Below are 21,636 nucleotides of genomic sequence, written 5' to 3'. Positions count from 1 at the left end.
CAATGTTCTCTGACAGCAGAGAAAGACAAACTAAGTGTCAGAGGGAGTCTGAAGGTTTCCTAGGGGAGAAGTACTTCTTATAGGGTGTGTTGGGGGGGCCTTTGCAAAGGCTTACAGGCCATGGTATGTTCAGGGACTGTGGGGAGAAGCTCGCTGCTGCAGTGTAGAGTGTGTGGGAGGAAGAGTGGCCTGGCATCAAGCTAAGTACAGATCTTTTTTTTTTTTTTTTAAAGATTTATTTATATGAGAGAGAGAGAGAGAGTATGCATACAGGGGGAGAGGCAGAGGAGAGAGTCTCAAGTAGACCCTGTACTGAGTGCAGAGCCCAGCATGGGGCTGGATCTCACCACTTTGAGATCAGGAACCAAGCCAAAATCAAGAGTCAGATGCCTAACTGATTACCCCATCCAGGCACCCCCAGACTATTTTTTAAAAAGATATTATTTATTTATTCATTAGAGAGAGAGAGAAGCAGAGACTCAGGCAGAGGGGGAAGCAGGCTCCATGTAGAGAGCCCGACATGGGACTCGATCCCCGGTCTCCAGGATCAGGCCCTAGGCTGAAGGTGGCGCTAAACCGCTGAGCCACCTGGGCTGCCCGTCTTATTGATTTTATTTTTTTTTAATTAATTAATTTATTTATTTATTTATGATAGTCACACACAGAGAGAGAGAGAGAGAGAGAGAGAGGCAGAGACACAGGCAGAGGGAGAAGCAGGCTCCATGCACCGGGAGCCTGACGTGGGATTCGATCCCAGGTCTCCAGGATCGTGCCCTGGGCCAAAGGCAGGCGCCAAACTGCTGCGCCACCCAGGGATCCCCGTCTTATTGATTTTAAAGATTGGATTGAGAATATTCTTTTGCAGTAAGACCTGAAGTTAACATTTTATTATTCATTCAACAAATCTTTATTGAGTATCTACTCTGTGCCAAAAGTATTAAGTACTAGGGTTTGCATCTGTTGCGTATATTTTCATGGGTGATGGTCATTAAACTGCTTAGCAGATGAAGTGACTAAAGATTGTGATAAGAATATGAAGGACATACACAAAATGACATGACAGGGAGGAGGGGCCAAAGAACTGCAAGCCATCTGCTCAGCAAAGCTGGCCCTTGTGAAGCCAGGTTTGTGGGTGAGATGAAAGGCCGCTGGAGTAGAGGGCATAGAGGCCTGAAGAGGGAAAGAGTGGGTCAGTGCAGCAAGAGCTTGACCTGGTGGGGAGGGACAGGGACATGAGGGGCAGCCAGGAAGGCATTTGGTTTTTCTCCGAGCACTGGGGAACCTCTGAAGAATTTTGAATAGGATGGGTAGCAATGAGATCCACCCATTTCTCTTTCAAATAATTCTTAAATAAAGTCTTTTTTTTTTTTTTTTTTTTCAGAGCGGTTTTAGGTCCACAGCAAAGTTGAAGACAAGGTGTGAAGATTTCTCATATACCACTGCCCCCCCCCATGCAGATTTCCCCCAGTATCAGTGTGAGGACTTTTGTTACAATTGATGACTCTACACTGACACATCATGATCAGCTGGACTCCATCATTTACTTTTAGGGCTCACTTTCGGTGGTGTATGTTCTGTGGGCTTGGACAGGCGTCTGTCATTATGGCATCAGTATTTTCACTGCCTTAAAAATCTGTGCTTTTGTTTCTTCAGCTTATTCATCCCTTCCCCTCCCCGCACAGCCCCTGACGGCCATTGATCTCCTTACTGTCTCCCTAGTTTTGCCTCATGCAGAATGTTACATAGTTGGAATAATACAGGATGTAGCCTTTTCAGATTGGCTTCTTCCACTTAGTAATATGCATTTAAGGCTCCTTTCTTTTCATGGCTTAATAGCCAGTGTCTTTTTAATGCTGAATAGAATTCCATCATCTGATGTACCGCAGTTTATTTATACATTCACCTACTAAAGGACATCTTAGTTGCTTACAGATTTTGACATTTATGAATAAAGCTGCTATAAATATCTGGGTGAAGATTTGCGTGTGAACATAAGTTTTTAACTCCTTTGGATAAAAACCAAGGAATATAATTGCTGGGTGATACAATAAGATTATGTTTAGTTTAGGGTTTTCTTTTCTTTTCTTTTTTTTTTTTTTTGTAGATACTATGCCCAATATGGGACTTGAACTTATGACCCCAAGATCGAGAATTGCATGCTCTACATATTGTGCCAGCTAAGCGCCCCAGATTATGTTTAATTTTGTAAAAAAAACAAAACAAAACAAAAAAACACCAAATTGTCTTCAAAGGAACTGTGCCACTTCACATTCCTACCAGCAATGAATGAGAGTCCTCATTGCACCACATCCTTATAGGCATTCGGTGTTGTCTGTGTTCGGAATTTTGGCTGTTTTAATAGGCGTGTATCTCATTTTAATTTGCATTTCTCTGATGACATATGATGTAGAACACCTTTTCATATGTTTATTTGCCATCTGTATATCTTCTCTGGTGAGGTATCCATTAGGTCTTTGGTCCATTTTTTAATTGGATTGTTTCTTGTTGAGGTTTAAGAGTTCTAATAGATACAAACTATTTTTTTTATTTTTTATTTATTTATGATAGTCACAGAGAGAGAGAGAGAGAGAGGCAGAGACACAGGCAGAGGGAGAAGCAGGCTCCATGCACCGGGAGCCCGATGTGGGATTCGATCCCGGGTCTCCAGGATCGCGCCCTGGGCCAAAGGCAGGCGCCAAACCGCTGCGCCACCCAGGGATCCCGAGTTTTAAGAGTTCTTTGTGTATTTTGGGTAATGGTCCTTTGTCAGGTGTGTCTTTTGCAAATATTTTCTCCCAGTTTGTGTATTGTCTTCTCATTCCCTTGAGACTGTCTTTTGTGGAGCTTTTTAGTTTAGTTTTTTTTTTTTAAGATTTTATTTATTTATTCGTGAGAGACACACAGAGAGGCAGAGACACAGGCAGAGCGAGAAGCAGCCTCCATGCAGGGAGCCTGATGCGGGACTCGATCCTGGGTCTCCAGGATCACGTCCTGGGCCGATGGCAGGCACTAAACCACTGAGCCACCCAGGGATCCCCAAGAGCTTTTTTGTTTTAATGAAGTCTAGTTTATTGCCTGACATGGGGCTCAATCCCAGGACTACAGGATCACGACCTGAGCTTGGGGTAGACACTTAACTGACTGAGCCACGCAGGCGCCCCTCTCCTATGTTTTCTTGTAGGAGTTTTATAGTTTTGTGTTTTACATTTAAACCTGTAATCCATTTTGCATTAATTTTTATGAAGGGTTTAAGGTCTGCGTCTAGATTCAATTTTTTTTGCATGTGGATGTCCAGTTTTTTGGGCACTATTTGTTGGAAAGACTGTCTTTGCTCCATTGTATTGCCTTTTCTCCTTTGTTAAGGATCAGTTAACTATATTTGTGCAAGTCTATTTCTGGGCTATTTTGTTCTGTTGATTTATTTGTTTTTCCCTATACCACACTGTTTTGATTACTGCAGCTTTTATGTTGGCAGTTGGGTAGTATCAGTAACTTTGTTCTTCTCCTTCAATATGTTGGCTCTTCTGGTTCTTTGCCTCTTGATATAAACTTTAAAATAGTTCTGTTGATATCCACAAAATAATTTACTTGGGATTTTGACTGGGATTGCATTGAATCTGTAGATCATGTTGGGAAGAATTGACATCTGGACAATATTGAATCTGCCTGTCTATGAACAAGGGATATCTTTCTATGTATAGTTCTCTGATTTTGTTCATGAGAGTTTTGTAGTTTTCTTCATATTGACCTTATACATATTTTGTTAGATTTATATGTAAGTATTTCAATCTGGGGAATGCTAATGTAAATGGAATTATGTTTTTAATTTCAAATTCCACTTGTTCATAGCTTGTATTTGGGAAAGTAGTTGGCTTTTGTATGATAAGTTTGTATTGTAACCTTGCTATAATTGCTTATTAGTGTCAGGAGTTTTTTGTTGATTTTTTCAGACTTTCTACATAGATGATCATGTCATCTGCAAAGACAGTTTTATTTCTTCCTTCCTAATCTGTATACTTTTTCTTTTTCCTGTCTTATTGCATTAACTAGAACTTCCAGTACGATGTTGCAAAGGAGTGGTGACGTGGGGAGGTCCTTCCCTTGTACCTGATCTTTGTGGGGAAGCTTTGAGTTTCTCACCATTAAGTATGAGGTTAGCTGCTGGTTTTTGTAAATATTCCTTATCAGCTTGAAGAAATTCCCTTCTATTCGTAGTTTATGGAAGTTTTGGGATGAATGGGGTTGGACAACTGTTTCCTCTTCCTTTTCTTATTTTTTATAATAATTTGAGATATCGTTTACATCTCATATACATATGAGATATGGGTATACTAAAAACCATATATATGGTTAGTATATCACAGAGATGTGTAAGCATCACTACGATTTTAGAATTTTGTCATCACTCAAAAGAAACCCCATACTATTTAGCAGTAACCCCCACCCCCCACTCCCAGCTTCTAGCCCTAGGTAGTCACTGATTTACTTTCTGTCTGTATAGGTTTGCTTATTCTGGGCATTTCATATAAATAAAATCAATATGTGGTTTTATATGTCTGGCTTCTTTCACTTAGCATTATGCTTTCAAGATTCATCATGTTATAGCATGTATCAGACTTCATTCCTTTTTATTGCTGAATAATATTCCATTGTATGGATATACTATTATTTTGTTTTCATGGACAATTGGTGTTTTTTATTTTTACTATTATGAAGGTAATAGTAGTATTCCCTTCATAATATTTTTGTGTAGACATATGTTTTCATTTCTCTTGGATATACACCTAGGAGTATAGTTGCTGGGTCATGTGGTAATTCCATGTTTAACTGCTAGACTTTTTTAATGGGAGCTGCATCATCATTTTATTTTCTACCAGCAGTGTATGAGGATTTCAGTTTCTTTACATTCTTGTTGATCTCTCTCTTTTTGTTATAGCCATCTTAGTATATAAAGTGATAGCTCATTGTGGTCTTGTTCTGCATTTCCCTGATGATTAATGATGGTGAGCATCTTTACTGTGGTTATTGGCTATTTTTATGTTTTTGGAGAAATGTCTATTCAGATCCTTTGCCCATTTAAGAATTATTTTTTTATTATTGAGATTTAACAGTTCTCTATATATTCTGGATACAAATGTTTTATCAGATATATGATTAACAAATATTTTTTCCAGTTCTATGAGTTGTCTTTTGATGTCTTGTTGGTGTTTTTTTGGAGCACAGAAGTCACAGAGTTCAATCTGACTGCTGTGTATGAGCACAGGCTCTAGATGCCAGGTATGGGAGTAGGAGAACAGTCATTAGAAGAATGTTGCAGAGGTTCTGGTGAGATGTGTGATGCCTTCATCTTGGGCATGACCACATAGATGGTGAGAAGAGGTCAGGTGTGAGGCAAGTTAGGTGACAGAGCAGATGGAATGAGGTGAAGGGTTGTTGTAGGGGTGAGAGAGAGGGAGAAGGAGAAATCAGGGATGAATGCTAGGATTTCACTTCAAAAATCGATTCAGAATTTGATTAAACTGCCCATTATCTGCCACAGAATTGTGATGAGTTTTAATCCCTGCTAGGACAGGGTTAGTGAGGGAGGGATGCTTACACATTTTTGAAGTTGAGAGTATTATCATTGATTGTGCCAAAGAGATGATTCCAGGGACTCTGACCCTCTATATTATCCATTAATATGTCCTAAGCCACTGCAAGTTAGGATAGTGTGCCTGCCCTGCAAATGAGTTTCAAGGTAAATCCTCTGGCACTCTTCTAACCAGACTGCAATCTCAAATCCCCTCTTGTATGGAGATTATGGAACTGTCAGTGAATAGTATCAAATCAGGTTAATTAATTTTAAAAATATAAATGTCATAATTTGACAAAGCTACTTGTGAAAAGTGACTTTTAAAGGAAGAAATAGTTCAAGCTGACATTTGTGAAGTGCTTAGTACTCCCAGTTGCGTCCTAGGAGATCTTGTTCACTAAGCAGAAATTAAAATATTTTGATTGGGGGACGCCTGGGTGGCTCAGTTGGTTAAGCATCTGCCTTCAGCTCAGGTCTTGATCCCAAGGTCCTGGAATCAAGCCCCACATTGGGCTCCCTGTACAGTGGAGAGTCTGCTTCTCCCTTTATCCCCTGCTCATGCTCTTTCTTGCTATCTCTCTCTCTGAGAGAGAGAGAGAGAGAGAGAGAGAGAGAGAGATGATAGATAAATAAAATCTTTAAAAAAAATCTTTTGGTTGGGAAAATTGTATATATACAGCGGGTTCTCTGCAGTTATTATATAAAGTCTTTAAAAATATGTTCTAGGGGACTATCTAATGACATGGCAAATGCTTGTGATTTATGAAGTAAAAAAAGTGTGTCTGCACACATGGCTATGGCTATCTGTATATAGTGTATCTCTGTACGAGGGGATTATGAGTGGCATTTATTTAGTTCTTCATGAATTCCCATATTCCAATTTTTTGACGGTAAACGTAACTTTTAAAATGAAAATAAGATTTCAATTTATAAACATTATGTAGATTACAGCTTGTCAACGTGTTCACATGCACAGACCCACTGAGGGAAACAAAGGCTTTCCTGCTCCTATGCTGCCCTTACACTTAAAGATGGAAAGAAAATGGGAGTAGTTTCCTCATCTCTAAGATGGAGATAACAGTGGTCCCAAACTCCTAGGAATTTTTGTGAGGATTTCATGAGTTAGTGTGCTAAGGATAGTTTCTGTGATGCAACATCATTAGCTATAACCATTATTGCTGCTGTTGTTGTTGTTGTTTTGGTGTTAGTGTCCCATGCCCGTAAATGACTTATCTCTTTTCCCACGGTGTCTGTCAGCAACTGTTCTCACTTGAGTTTGCCTGAAAGCCATTTCATTTTCATTTGATTTCTGTGTCATGTGAGCCCTGCCCACCTTTCTGGAGCACTTTAATACACAAAAAATTGTTCTTGCCCTTAAAAAGTTGTAAGTTGATGAGCCCTTCTGCCATATGCACAGGACCCGCATTCACCATCCAGTTGCCTGTTGCACTAGGCATTTAAAGCTTTGGGAGCGTGAGCAAATTTCTGAACCTCCCAAAGTTTTAGCCTCTGCTACAAGGGGGTGTATTAGTGAGTTTTCTTAGCCATGACAGCGAGATATCCTTATTATTACCTTTAGGAGAGCTCTCATAAATTACCCTGCTTGCTTCACTGTATTAACTATTGTGATTATCAAATGAAACCAGAGTCTTAAAACGCTTCAAAGACTGAGTATGCCATACAGATCCAAGGGATAATTATTCCAGCATTGAACTGGGGCCATCTTGGAGAAAAGATATTTTCTTGGTCTTCCATTCTTATCACTTATTCCTTTCTTGGAAATTTTTCTTTTTTATACTCATTCATCTATTCGATAAATAGTTAACTGAGCACCTCTGATATGCCTGATCCTTTTCTAGGTGCTGGGGGCTACACGGGTGAGTGAAGCAGATGTGGGTCCTGCTTCTCTAGGCCTTACAGGCCAGTGATGGCGTCAGGCAGAGATGGCCAGTCAACAGCAAAGAAAGAGGATGTGTGAAAAAGTAGGGAGAGGAGAATAGAGAGTGTTCAGTGTGGCAGTAAGCTCTCTTTAGGGTAGCAGTAAGCTCTCTTTAGGACATGGGCAGGTGGGGGAGCTTATAGAGAAGGGACATTTCAGCAGAGACCTTCATACTGAGAAGAAGCAAATTCTGAGTGACATCTGGAGAAAGAGCATTCCAGGTGGAAGGAACAGCCAATACAAGGGTCCCTGGGTGAGAATGAATTTGGTGTGAGTTTCATTATAAGAGAGCTATAGAAAGCTATTTCTATAGCAATAGAAAACCCACAGTTCCAATAAATCCAGCATCCCCAAAAGTTTTTACTAGAGGGACTTGAAAGTCTCCATGGAACTGAGGGAATAAAATACCCCTCCAGCTCTAATAAGGAACAGGGCACCCACCTGTAGCCACTTTGGTCTGTCAGAGCTGTGGCTATGGGATTGGAAAGGCCCAGGACTTGGAAGGAGAAGACCTAGTTTCAAGTCTTGGCTGTGTGGCCTTGAGCAAGTCTTGTCACTGTTGGGCCCTCAGTATCTTCTTCTCTAAGTTGGGGATGACACTACTGATCTTACAGGTAGGGTACAGATTAAACAAGTTACTGAGCACTTCATAAATTACAAGGCGCTGTGTCAGGACTGAGTATCTTTATTGAGGGAAGCTTTGAAATCAGAGTGCCAAGAGGAATTGGTCTCATTGTGGGACAGATATGTAATTGAGGCACTGGGCATCAAGGAGGCTGCAGGCATCCAGCTGGGGGATGTGTTTCTCTGCTCTCTCAACACAGTGAATGTATTTCTACATCAGGATTGGTTTATTCTCCTGGTACAGTGTCTTCCCTGTATCTCTTTTCCATAGTCCATCCTTCTTGGTGGGCTTGATAGTTCAGGATGTTTCCAGTGAAGCCTTTTCCACATTGCTCTCTCCCTCTTCTCATCAAGACCCACAGAGTAGCACTAATCACATGTGGTTTTATGTATCTTCACTGTTTCTTTTTGCCTGCCTGGCTGAATCATAAACTACTTGAGAAAAAGAACTGTTTTTAATATTCTTTCCATTCCTCTTTAGTATTTTGCATGATGCGAATCACAGGTGCCAGTACATAATGAGGTGCCTGTTGAAATAAAATGCTCAAAAGCGATTTTAATGACACCAGTGTACTTTCTCCATTCAGTTAAGCTCCAGCTATCATTCTTACCCACCTGCAATTCCTTGATCCTGCTGTTAAATGTGACTTGTCTTTGGCATACGGACATTGAAAGAACTCTAATGCCTTGTTCTTTAGCCCCCAGGCTTCCCCAGATGCCAAGTAAACATTCCTTTTCCTGCCTGAAGATCATCTGTGAAAGCCTTGGCCATGGCATCAGTATCAGAGCCTATTACGTTCAGAGAATTCTGCCCCTTATACTATCTCCTCAATGCCATTCCCACAAAGGTCCAGAAGGGTTTCCGCTCTATTGTGGTCTACCTCACAGCTCTCGATACCAATGGGGACTACATCGCAGTGGGCAGCAGCATTGGCATGCTCTATCTGTACTGCAGACACTTCAACCAGATGAAAAAGTACAACTTTGAGGTGAGTCTTGCTTTTCTTTACTCCTTAGCATGCAGGTGTGATGGCTAACATTTAATGTGCTCGTGCATTCTAGGATGGGATAATTTACTTCTGATTTGGCCTTAGTGTCTCACCCAAACCATACTTTAAAACCATCTTTAATTGAAGTGGAATATAACTAAAAACATGTATTTTTTTAAACTTTTTTTCCCTGCCTCCAAAAATGTAGCATTTTATTTATTTATTTATTTATGTATTTATTTATTTATTTATTTATTTATTTATTTATTTATTTGAGACACAGAGAGAGACAGAGACACAGGCAGAGGGAGAAGCAGGCTCTATGCAGGGAGCCTGACATGGGACTCGATCCTGGGTCTCCGAGATCACACCCTGGGCTGAAGGCAGTGCTAAACCGCTGAGCTACCAGGGCTGCCTGTAGCATCATTTTAAAGGAAAACATTTTGGTGTTTAACATGTAATAGAAAACTTTGGAAGCAGGTATTTTCTTCTACGTATTTTGTTTCTCAAAGCACCTGACTGACTTGGTTAAATAATCTCTAGTTTTTCCGCTGAAATAATTATAAAAAAAAAGATTAGCATCAATATTGGCTAGCTACTAGAACAGGTACATCTTAAATAAGATCATTTCTGTAGAATACTGTTGTTGGGATCCCAAATAACCTCTGTTCTCTTTGATTGACCTCAGGTATGGCATGCCTATATATTATAGATGCTGGTAGGCACCATCTATTGACGGACTATCATCAAGTTCACCCATTTAATCAATATCTGTGGTTTATTGAGTATGTGAGCTTTTGTGAGAGACTTAAAGGTAACCCAAGTTGTGGCTCCCCCCCTAATTTCCTTGTGGGGCTGTACTCTGTGGTTAATAGGCTTTTACACAAAGACAAGGCTTTTCTGTTTAAATGAAATGCTTACAAACATCTGTATTTTGATAAATAGTCAAATTATTAAAGTTTTAATTTAAAAAGTTAGTTTTTCTTGCGGTACCAGGAGGGCTCAGTCACTTAAGCATCTGACTCTTGACTTTGGTTCAGGTCATGATCTCACGGTCGTGAGACTGAGCCCTAAGTAGGGCTCCATGCTGGGTGTGGAGACTGCTTAAAATTCTCTCTCACCCTCTTTCTGCCCCTCCCTCCCACTGTTGTGTGTGCATGCACACTCTCTCACTCTCTCAAAAAAAAATGGTTTTTTTCTTAAGCCTTTGTACTCAATTTAAAATAACAAAAGTGGCTAGCATGTATATAGCACTTATTGTATGCCAGAGATTATTCTGAACCTTTACATATATTAACTCATTTCATCCTTGCAAAAACTCTGTGAGCCAGATATTATTATTATCAGCCTCATTTTACCAAGGAGACAACTCAGGCATAAAGAGTTAAGTAACTTACCCAAGTCAGGCATTTAGTAAGTGGAAGCACCATTATCTGAACTTGGGCAGATTGGCTCTAGAGTTTATATTAATGTTTTTATATAAAAACTATTGCTATTTTGTTTGATTAATAGCTCATGGATTTAACTGATTAAATTCTCCAAACATTTAAGATCATTCCATAGTTAATCTTTGAAAATATAGTTGTGAATTAATATATCTGAAATTTCTCAAATACTTCAGACACTTAATAAGGAAGACATGGATCTGTCAGCAAACTCGTAACAGGAGAAACCAAAGAAAGCCCTACCTAGGTACATCATAATTCAATTGTTAAAAACAAAGGAAAATATTAAAAGTAGCCACAGAAATTGACACATTACTTGTAGGAAACAATGATTTGAATGAGTGCAGATTTCTCCTCAGAAAGCATGGAGGCTAGAAGACAGTGGTACAACATTTTTAAAGTCCTGAAAGAAAGGACTTCTCAATTTAGAATTCTTTACCTAGTAAAAATATCTGTCAGGAAAGAAGGTGACAAAAAAAAAAAAAAAAAAGGAAAGAAGGTGACATAAAAATGTTCTCAGCTGAGGAAAATCCAAGAGGATTTGTTGCCAGGTCTGCTCCAAAATAATTGTATAGGAAGTTATTTAGATAAAAGCGAAATGATACCAGAAGGAGACTTGGAATATCAGTAATAAAGTAAGTAATAGTAAGTATCTGGATAAATAGAATAGGCTATTTCTTTCCTTGCATTCTTTAAAATAGTTTGACAACAAAAATCATAACATTGTAATATAAGGGAGGAGAGTAAGGGACCTATATAGTGATAAGTTTTCTACATTCTACTTAAAGAGGTAAAATGTTGAGTCTGAATAGATTTTGAAAAGTTAAATACAGAACATTGTAATCCCTAGAGTAACCACTAAAAAACCTAGAACAACATGGTATAGTAGGAATTACTATAAACATATCAAAATGGAATTTTATTTATTTTTACTTTTTTAAAGATTGATTCATTCATGAGAGACACACAGAGAGAGGCAGAGACACAAGCAGAGGGAGAAGCAGGCTTTCTACAGGAAGCCCGATATGGGACTTGATCCTGGATCCCAGGATCACGCCCAAGCCGAAGGCAGGTGCTCAACTGCTGAGCTACCCAGGTGTCCCAAAATGGAATTTTTTTAAATGTTCGAACAACTCACAGGAAAACAAGAAAGAGGAAACAGAAGAAGTAAAAACAAAAGGAACAAATGGATAATGATAGACCAAATTAAAAGATATCAATTATTATATTAAGTGGAAACTATATGTATCAGTTAAAAAAATTACTGGAATGGAGGAAAAATCATGAACAAACTCTGTGTTTTCCATAAGAAACTCAATTCAAAATTAACGATATAGATAGGCAATTTTTTTTTTAGGTAGGCAAATATTAAAAAGATAGAAAAAGATATATCATGTAAATGCTGATTAAAAGAAAGTTGAAGTGGCTCTGTTAACGTCAAAGTGTTTTGATCAAAGAAATAACCAGAGACAAAGCCACCTGGATGTTTGGTGGTTGAGCTTCTCCCTTTGGCTCAGGTCATGATCCTGGGATCGAGTCCTGCATCAGGCTCCTGGCGGGGAGCCTGCATCTCCCTCTGCCTATGTCTCTGCCTCTCAGTCTGTGTCTCTCATTAATAAATAAATAAAATCTTAAAAAAAAAAAAGAGAGAGTGAGCCATTATATAATGACAAAAGGGCCAGTTATACAAGAAGACTTAAATGTGTGTCTTAAATGTGTGTGCACCTTAACAACATACAAAGAGCTCCACAATATACAAAGCAAAAACTGTCATAACTGAAAGGAGGAATAGAGAAACCCACAATTCTAGTTGGAGACTCGTCTTTCAATTAAATAGAGTTAACAGAAAATCAGCAAGGATATAGAAGAGCTAACCAGCGCCATCAACCAATACTGTCTAATTGACATTTACAGAACATTCCACCCCGTAGCAGCTGAGGATGCATTATTTATTTATTTATTTTTAAGATTTTATTTATTTTAGAGAGAGAGAGCAAGAGCATGAGCTGGGGGAGGAGCAGCAGCAAAGGCAGAGGCAGAGGGAGAAGCAGAAGCAGGTTTCCCACTGAGCAGGGAGCCTGACACGGGGCTCGATCCCAGGACCCCAGGATCATGACTTGAGTCCAAATCAGATGCTTCACTGACTGAACCACTCAGGAGCCCCTCAGATGTGTTCTTAATAAGTAAACATGGAACATTCATTGAGACAGACCATATTCTGGGTCATAAAATACATGTCAACAAATCCAAATTAGAGCAGACTTTCAGGTTCTCTGTTTTACTTTGTTTTCTCACTTTTTAATTGAAGTGTAATTTATAAATCTCAAATATACAATTGGATGAATTATTATATGTATATAGCTGTGTAATCACCTAGATCAGGATCAGAACGTTTTCAGCAGTCCAGTAGACTCTGTTTTGCTGGCTCCCAATCAGTACTTCTGCCCCAGCTACCTACTCTTCTGACCTCAAACACTATAGGGTAGTTTTGCTAGCCCCTTAGTTTTGTTTTTGTTTTTTGTTTTATTCAAGATTTTATTTATTTATTTGAGAGAAAGTGAGAGAGAGCACAAGCAGGGAGAGAGGGAGAGGCATGAGTAGACTCCCTGCTGATTGTGGAGCCAGACTCGGGGCTTGATCCCACGTCCCCAAGATCATGATCTGAGCTGAGGTTAGATGCTTAACCAACTGAGCCACCCAGGTGCCCCAGTCCCTTAGGTTTTAATTCACTATTAGGTCATCTTTGACATTAAGGTCTCATTGTTGGAGTGTCTGTGTGTGTGTGTGTTCCAGAAAGTATATTTGGATGAAATTGGAATACAGAGCAGGACGTGGAGGAGTGTGAGTTAAGGCCAGAAAGGTGGATGGGGTCTCTCACATGACACTACAGGCTGAAACCTGCTCCTGGGGCAGACTCAGTTCCAGGGCTGTGTGGGCTGATGCCAAGTTTGAATTTGGACCCCTTGCTCAGATTGCATTACATCCCAGTTGTCTTTTATAAAAACATGTGTTTATTGTCCTTTTTAAAATAACTATGTAACTTTTTAAAATTTCAGCCTCCACGCTCCAAAAAACTTAAGGAAACAAGAGTTTAGTGTTCCCCAGAATGAAAAACTTAAATAAACAAGAGTTTAGTGTTCCCCAATTAGGTACAGTTATACCTAACTGCCTATTTTATAATTTTACCTAATTTAGCTTTCTCCTATTATATGATGAGCCCTATGAGCTTTGAAGGAAAATGACATGCTGGGGTACCCTTTGCAGGGATGACCAGAGTTGAGAGAATCTAGTATAAATTCTTGGAACCAGGGATGCCTGGGTGGCTCAGCAGTTGAGTGTCTGCCCTTGGCTCAGGGCGTGATCCCAAGGTCCTGGGATCAAGTCTCGCATCAGGCTCCCTGTGGGGAGCCTGCTTCTCCCTTTGCCTCTCTCTGTGTGTCTCTCATGAATAAATAAATAAAATATTTATAAAAGAAAAATTCTTGGGAAAAAAAAAAGAAAAAATTTTTGGATCCAGCAGACGAAGAGGGGACTCCAGGAAAAATCTCATATATACATATACATAAAACACACACACACACACACACACACACACACACACACGTGTGTGTGTGTGTGTATTTTTTATTCTGGTTTTCTCTTACTAAGGGATCAGAAAAAAAATGTACTTTACTGGGGCCAGAATCCATACTTGATAGCCCTGAATATCAAAAGTGCTTTTCAAGCTCCTATTTGATGTAGAATACAAACTATAATCATGAAAAAAATCATAAAAGAAGTACAAAATAAAACTTTTGTTTTGGAAAGAACACAATTTGGAGTTAGAGTATCAGGGTGTGAAAAGGAAGATAGCTTTGTGTGTAAAGGACATAGGGAAAGATCTTAGATACCCTCTGTGGGGCCTGAGAATGGGGTAAGCTAAGGGACAGAGTATGAAGAAATCTCTTTTTGTTTTCTTAAATACTGTGGAATTATTAGAAATTTTCATAACATGAATGTTTTCAATATTACTTGTATAAACACAGCAACACAAAGATCTCTTTTGAGCTTTGGCTGTCAGTCATTAGCCATGTGATCCCAGAGACAGATCAACTAAGTTGTTGTTCTTGTCATTTTTATCTTTGAAGCTGGCTGGATCTAGAATAATTTGGTACAGTTGCCATGTTTTTCAGGTAAAGAAATGGCGAGATTCGTGCTCCAGGCCACATAGCTACTTGCCTAACCATTATGCTCACTTCCTGTGAGAGAAGGCAGAGCTTCCACAAAAAGTCTGGATTTAGAAGAAAATAGAAACAGATTCAGGGTCTCTGGAATTTCTTAGTGAAAACTGAGAATTGCATCAACTAGTTTTATTTAGGGGAAATCTAAGATTTTATGGGAAGGTAAATAAAAATAAAAGTTAGTTTACCCTGTAATAAACCCATGTATGGCATGAATGAAAGATTATGTTTTTAAATGAAGTTATGTTTCTAAAGAAGAAAGCAGATCTTATATGTGCTAAATACAGCCTGTCATGGTTTTCAAGAATAATGCTTTTGGAAACCTTTTTTTCTACGTAAGTTAGTGGGAGAGGGCAGATGGAGACATAGGAAGTTCTAGCTTGTGCCAAAAGCAGTAAGGAAATGTAAGGAGCTAATAGCAAGTATAAAAATAGTATGAACTTGTTAACTATATGACATATATGACATATATAAGAGTAGACCAGAAAGATAACTGGCCTGAGCTTCTAATTTTCTGTTTTGGAAGCATTAAAACTTAGCATTCAGCAAGTTTTGGAAATTTCGTGGATTTGCCCTGAGAACCTTTGCACTAACTACAGCAACGCTAGTTCTCATTTCTGCAACTTATCCATACTTGTTATCTCCATGAATTCATTCAATAAGTATCCAGTGCTTACTATGTGCTGGGCCCATTTTAGGTCCTGGAGAGGCAATGTAGACTATGACGGGCAAAGTCCTTGCCCTCAGGGAGCTTAGAGTCTAAAGGGGAGCCAGAAAAATGAAGAAGAGACATCAGCATACAGACACAAGAAGGGAGAAGCCTAAGGGAAAACAAACCAGAGAAGAGGGTGAGCAGTGCCAGCAGGAGGGGTTACAGGTGTTTTTTTTTTTTTTTTTTAAGATTTTACTTATTTATTCTTGAGACACACAGAGAGAGAGAGAGAGGCAGAGAGAGAAACAGGCTCCATGAAGGAAGCCCGATGTGGGACTTGATCCTGGGACTCCAGGATCATGCCCAGGGCAGAAGGCAGGCGCTAAACCCCTGAGCCACCCAGGGATCCCCCTACAGTTTTAAATAGGAAGTTCAGGGGAGGGCTCCCTGAGCTGGAGCTGAACAGAGAGACCTGAAGACAGTGAGCAGCATGCATGCTGGGAACCTCAGGGGTAGAGTACTCCAGGCGGAGGGAAGGAGAGGCCTAAGCTCAGGAACATGGCTGCAGTGTCTTCCAGTTAGAAAATTCATGCTTCAGGGGGTGCCTGAGGGGCTCAGTCGGTTGGGAGTTTGCCTTTGGTTCAGGTCATGATCCCGGGGTCCTGGGATGGAGCCCCATGTCCGTCGGGTTCCCTGCTCAGCGAGGAATCTACTTCTCCCTCTTCCTCTGCCTGTCGCTTGGCCTACTTTTGTGGGCACACTCCTTCTGTCTGTCAAATAAATAAATAAATAATCTTAAAAAAAAGAAAACTTGTGCTTCAGAATGGATGAATGTTTCATTGAGTTTCACCTGGTATATTTTGTAAAGTGTTGCAGAGTTGAGAGTTTTTGCCTCACCACATCAGCCAAAAGTGCATTTGCCTCATGGCTTCCCTTGTCATTCCCTGTGGGAGGAACGCTTAGGCCCGTCGGTTAGGATCCCGTGATCTAAATTCTGACATTGTCCATAGCATTACAGTACAGGGTTTCACTGGTGTGCTACTCAGCGCAGATTGCTTCAATTCATTGGCTAATGGTATTTTAAAATTGTATTTGCAATTGTAATGAGTCAAGAAGAGTGAAGATACTGATGGAAAAAGAAAAAGGTGGGAGAAGTTGCTCTACTGGGTTAGCAAGATTTATAAACCTTCAGTAATTAAGCTGAATGTGGTTATTAGCACAAGAATAGATAAGGAGACAGAATACAGAAACCAGAAAATCCACATACACATAACTCATAAATACTTGAGTTTTTGCAAAGGTGATATTACAGAGTTTTTTAGGAAATGATGTGGGACATTTAGATATGAGAATTTGGGGGAAAACTGAAACTTGATACCTCCCTCATTTCATATGCTTCTTTTGTCTTAGCACTTTATTTTTTTTTTAAAGATTACTTATTTATTTATTCATGAGACACACACACACACAGAGGCAGAGACACAGGCAGAGGGAGAAGCAGGCTCCTTGCAGGGAGCCCCACATGGGGCGGGGATCACGCCCCAAGCTGAAGGCAGGCGCTCAACTGCTGAGCCACTCGAGCATCCTGTGCTTGCTTGCTTGCTTGCTTGCTTGCTTGCTTGCTTTATTTATTTATTTATTTATTTATTTGGATGTTATTTATTTGAGAGAGTGATAGAGAAGGGGAGGGCACGAGCAGGGGGCAGGGCCAGAGGGGGAGGCAGGGGCAGACTCCCCACTAAGCAGGGAGCCTGATGCGGGGCTTGATCCCAGGACTCCAGAACCATGACCCGAGCCAAAGGCAGACACTTAGCCACCTGAACTATGCAGGTGCCCTCATCTTAGCACTTTAAATGCATTGTACCATCATCTCAACTGCTGAGACTTCTGCTTGCTGTCTCATTGTTTCCTCTATAGGTAATCTGCCTTCTATCTCTCTCTGAGATCTCTCTGTAGTGGTAGAGTCCCAGGCCCCAGGGACTTCCTTCAAATCCAGTGGATGTTCCCTACTCCAATTTGTCCTATGGAGTTAAGGAAACTATTCCAGAAAAGCAGTGCTTTTGTTTAACTTTTAGATAATTAAACAATTACATTACATACAATAACAATATTTAAACTTTAAACCATGGTTCTTTGTTAGTAAAAGAAGGATAAAAGTGAAACAATTCTTAGGAATTTAATGAATTCATATCTTACTGAGTCTTCTTAAATATTTCTAAGTGTTTCTAATCTATTAGCTATTTGATATGCTAGCAGTTTCTACTAAAGGTTAAGCTGTGGCAAATCAAAAGAAGCTCATAAAGAAAGCCTTGTCAGACCTCACAGTTCCCATGAGCTTGCTCACAAAGAACACTTTCCCTTCATACAGTTTTGTCTTGTGTATAAAGGGAAAGCTGCCTGCCAAGGAGCCTAAGGAGGTTGGCTGAATGCTGTCCTAATGGTAAAATGTTTGTCCAGAAAATCATTACTGGCTTCTTTCAGATCAATCTTTTTTTTTTTCCTTAAATTTTTTTATTATTAGGTTTCCATTGGAGAAGATTAAGTTGCCACAGGGCAACAAGACGTGCTCCCTACCAGGTTGAAAATGAAGGAAACGTTAGAGCTAAACACAGAATAGATGAGATCTGAGATGGACGGAGTCGCCTTAGAGAGACAGAAGAGCAGTCCCCAGGCCAGAATGAGATTGAATTGTCCCCATATCAAAAAGAAAGAGGATGTGACAGAAGGAAGAGAGTGTGTAGTCCGCTGTGTAACTTGGGAAAAATCAGGCCAAATTACATTTATAGCTGGGGCAGGGCGGCGCAGGGGGAGGGGGCTCCCTTTGAGAGCTCTGATCTCATCAGCGTGGCTGGCCCTCATGCTCACAGTGGGTTGATCAGAAATTGCTCTGTGCTACCAGGCAACTCTTCACTGAAATTGCTGTCTGTGTGCAGCCAGTAGGGGAGGAATGTTCAGGTCATACTTACATGAGCATTCTGGTTTATAGGATTGTTAGTTCAGTATAAAATAATGAATTGGCTTCTTGGCTTAAACTTTAACTTCTTATGCATTAGATGATCACAGGACAGCCTCCCTGGGCACTAAACATGGCAACAGGACCCTGAAAAAATTGAGTTTCTGGGTGAGGAAGGTTGAAGGCCAGACCGTTCACATGATAATTCTCCTGTTTGAGTCCGTGCATTAGGCATGTCTGTGCACCGTGGTGTACAAGGACACGTGCCACCACCACCCCTCCCCTTGCCCCAGACACCTGACCACGTCCTTCCTCTGAGCCACCTGTACACACGTTAGTGCCAGCAGTGCTTGGCTCCTGTGTTTGTTGGTAGGTCTTTTCCTAGACCATAAGAGCCCCCGAAAGTAGCACCCTTGTGTGTGTCCATCACAACAAGCACAGTGAGGCCATAGTAGACTCTGAACTGTTTGATCTTTGTGTGCATCTTGTTTGAAACTAGCAATGCTTGTAAATATGCTACTCGATGTTACTAAGGCCTGCCTCTGCAGACTTACGGGGGAAAACTGTGCTAGATAGGCATTTTAATGCAGCTAGTGCAGTAAAAAAATCCCATTTTGAAATAATGTCTTAAATGAAGGATTGGCGTTACTAAATAGAAATACTGCTAAAGAAGATGAATGGTGGCTTTACACCTTGAATGTTCTAAAAGAGGTTTTATGTATCCTGATCTAGTCATAAAAAAGAAACCAACTATTTCATCGCTTTAAAGAGAATAGAATCATTGTATATGTCTTTATTCTTTGTGGCACTTGGCAATACCCTAATCTCAAGGACTCTCTCCTCTGTGGGGGGTGTAACTGAGGAGCTCTGAACCCACCACCCTTCCCGCCCGCTGGGAGCAGCCTGGGACAGGGCACAGTGGGACCCCAGACACACTTAACTGCTGTGAGACTGGCAACTCCTCTGACAAGTGACTTTGGCTGGGGATGTTGTCAGCTTGACCACAGCTTTCTGAAACTGCTCTGCAGTTGGAGATTAGCCTGTGCAACCCTCCTTCCTTCCCTCTCTCCATCTCGGGTTGCAGACCTGCTCTGTGAGCTGACAGTCCTTCCTGCCTCTTCCAGCTGTTGCCCCCTTTCCCTCACAGATGTTTCCCCAAACAAATGCCTCAGTGTCTACTTCCACCATCAGGTCCTGTTTTTTGGTGGACACAAACTAATGCGACAGTGTAGTTCAGCCTTCCAGGACTCCCGGAGCCTACTTCTGTCCATTACTGTGAGAGGAGGCTTGAATCCATCAACAGAAATTGTGTATTTTTTCTCATTTCAGTTCTGTGCCTTTCTGCTTTGTATATATATTTTTCCTTTTTAAAAGATTTTATTTATTCATTAGAGACACACACAGAGAGAGAGGCAGAGACACAGGCAGAGGGAGAAGCAGGCCCCATGCAGGGAGCCTGATGTGGGACTTGATCTCAGGACCCTGGGCTGAAGGCAGGTGCTAAACTGCTGAGCCACCCAGGGATCCCTTCTGCTGTATATATCTTTTTAAATTGTAAAATATATAGAACATAAAATTTACCATTTTTCCATTTTTTTCATGTATGGTTCAGTGGTATTAAATATATTCATATTGTTGTGTTGTTTCATGCATTTTATTATTATTTTTTTTTAGAGAGAGGGAGAGGGAGTGAAAGAATCCTAAGCAGGCTCCATACCTAGCACCTGATGCAGGGCTCAGTCTCTTGACTCTGAGATCATGACCTGAGCCGAAATCAGAGTCCGATGCTTAACTGACTGAGCCACCCAGGTGCCCCCTCTTCCTTCCTTCCTTCCTTCCTTCCTTCCTTCCTTCCTTCCTTGGAGAGTGTGTTTCATGCATTTTAAAATTCTTTTATTAGGTACTTACACATTTAGGATTGTTATGTCTTGTTGAATAGATCCTTTTATCACTATAAAATGTCTTATCTCTGGTAATATTCTTTACTTTGGTGTCAATGTAGATTCTCCTACTTTCTTATAATCACAGTTTTCATGTTAATATCTTTTTCCATTCTTACCTTTAGTTTATCTATGCCTTTATATCTAAAGTGCATTTTTTGAAGATAACCAAAGTCAGGTCTGTTTTACTCAATTTGACAATCTCTACCTTTTTTTTTTTTTTTTTTAAGTAAATTCTATATCCAGTATGGGGCTTGAACTTGTGACCCCAAGATCAAGAGTTGCATGCTCTACTGACTGAGCTGGCCAGGCACCCCGACAATCTCTACCTTCTGTTTGGTATATTAAGGCCATTTGTTTTGAATGTAGTTACTGATGTGGCTGGGTTTAAGTCACAGTTTCTCAGCATGACGCAGTTGACATTTTGGTCAAGAGATGCTGTCCTGTGTATTGTAGGATGTTGAACAGCACCCCTGCTTTCTACCTACTAGATGGCAATAGTATCAGCCAAGTTGCAACAACCTCCAGATATTGTCAGATGTCTTGGGCAGGGTGGGGTACAAAATCATCCCTATTTGAGAACCATTAGTTAAGCCTACCATCTTGGTAAGTGTTTTTTACTTACTCCACCTATTCTTTACATCTTGTTTTTTTTTTTTTCTTTTACTACAGTCTTTTGGACTAATTATTTTTTCATATTTTTATTTTATGTCCCATATGACGTTTAGGCCCTGCCTGTTTTATTTTTCTGTAGTTTTTCTACAATTTACAACGTGTCCTTTAACTTATCTCCATCTACCCTCAAGTAATAGTATATCACTTTACAAATGATATAAGAACTATACAACAGGGGCAGCCCCGGTGGCCCGGCGGTTTAGCACCGCCTTCAGCCTGGGGTGTGATCCTAGAGACCCAGGATCGAGTCCCACGTTGGGCTCCTTGTGTGGAGCCTGCTTCTCCCTTTGCCTGTGTCTCTGCCTCTCTCTCTCTCTCTCTGTATCGCTCATGAATAAATAAATAAACTCTTAAAAAAAAAAACTGTACAACAATTTATTTTCCTTTCAGATTTTTTTGTTGCATATAGAAATACAACTGATTTATTTATATTTCATTTATATCCTGTTTTATAGATTTCTTGGGGCTCTCTACATAGGTAATCACTTCTCCCTGTGAAGAAAGCTTTTTACTTCATCTTTTCCAATGTGTTCACCTTTCTATTTTCTACTTGATTTACTGTGCTGGCTAGGACCTCCAGGATAATATCCACCATGAGAATGGACATCTCTGCTTTGGCGTGTACAC

At 40.3% G+C, this 21,636-nt stretch overlaps 1 protein-coding gene across 1 annotated transcript in view; it reads left to right on the top strand.

Annotated features, from left to right (window-relative positions):
• The window catches only part of TECPR2 (tectonin beta-propeller repeat containing 2), a 101,451-nt gene that overhangs the window by 2,204 nt on the left and 77,611 nt on the right, over positions 1 to 21,636 (top strand). The window contains exon 2 of the mRNA XM_055304346.1: positions 8,834 to 9,124. Coding sequence (XP_055160321.1) covers positions 8,906 to 9,124 — 219 coding nt within the window. The 5' untranslated portion in view covers positions 8,834 to 8,905. The remainder of the gene's footprint in view (positions 1 to 8,833; positions 9,125 to 21,636) is intronic.

Source organism: Nyctereutes procyonoides, unplaced genomic scaffold (genome assembly GCF_905146905.1).
Source record: "Nyctereutes procyonoides isolate TBG_1078 unplaced genomic scaffold, NYPRO_anot_genome, whole genome shotgun sequence".
Taxonomy (NCBI): Eukaryota; Metazoa; Chordata; class Mammalia; order Carnivora; family Canidae; genus Nyctereutes; species Nyctereutes procyonoides.
The sequence above is the reverse complement of the archived record's forward strand: the minus strand, read 5'-3'. Positions and strand labels throughout refer to the sequence as shown.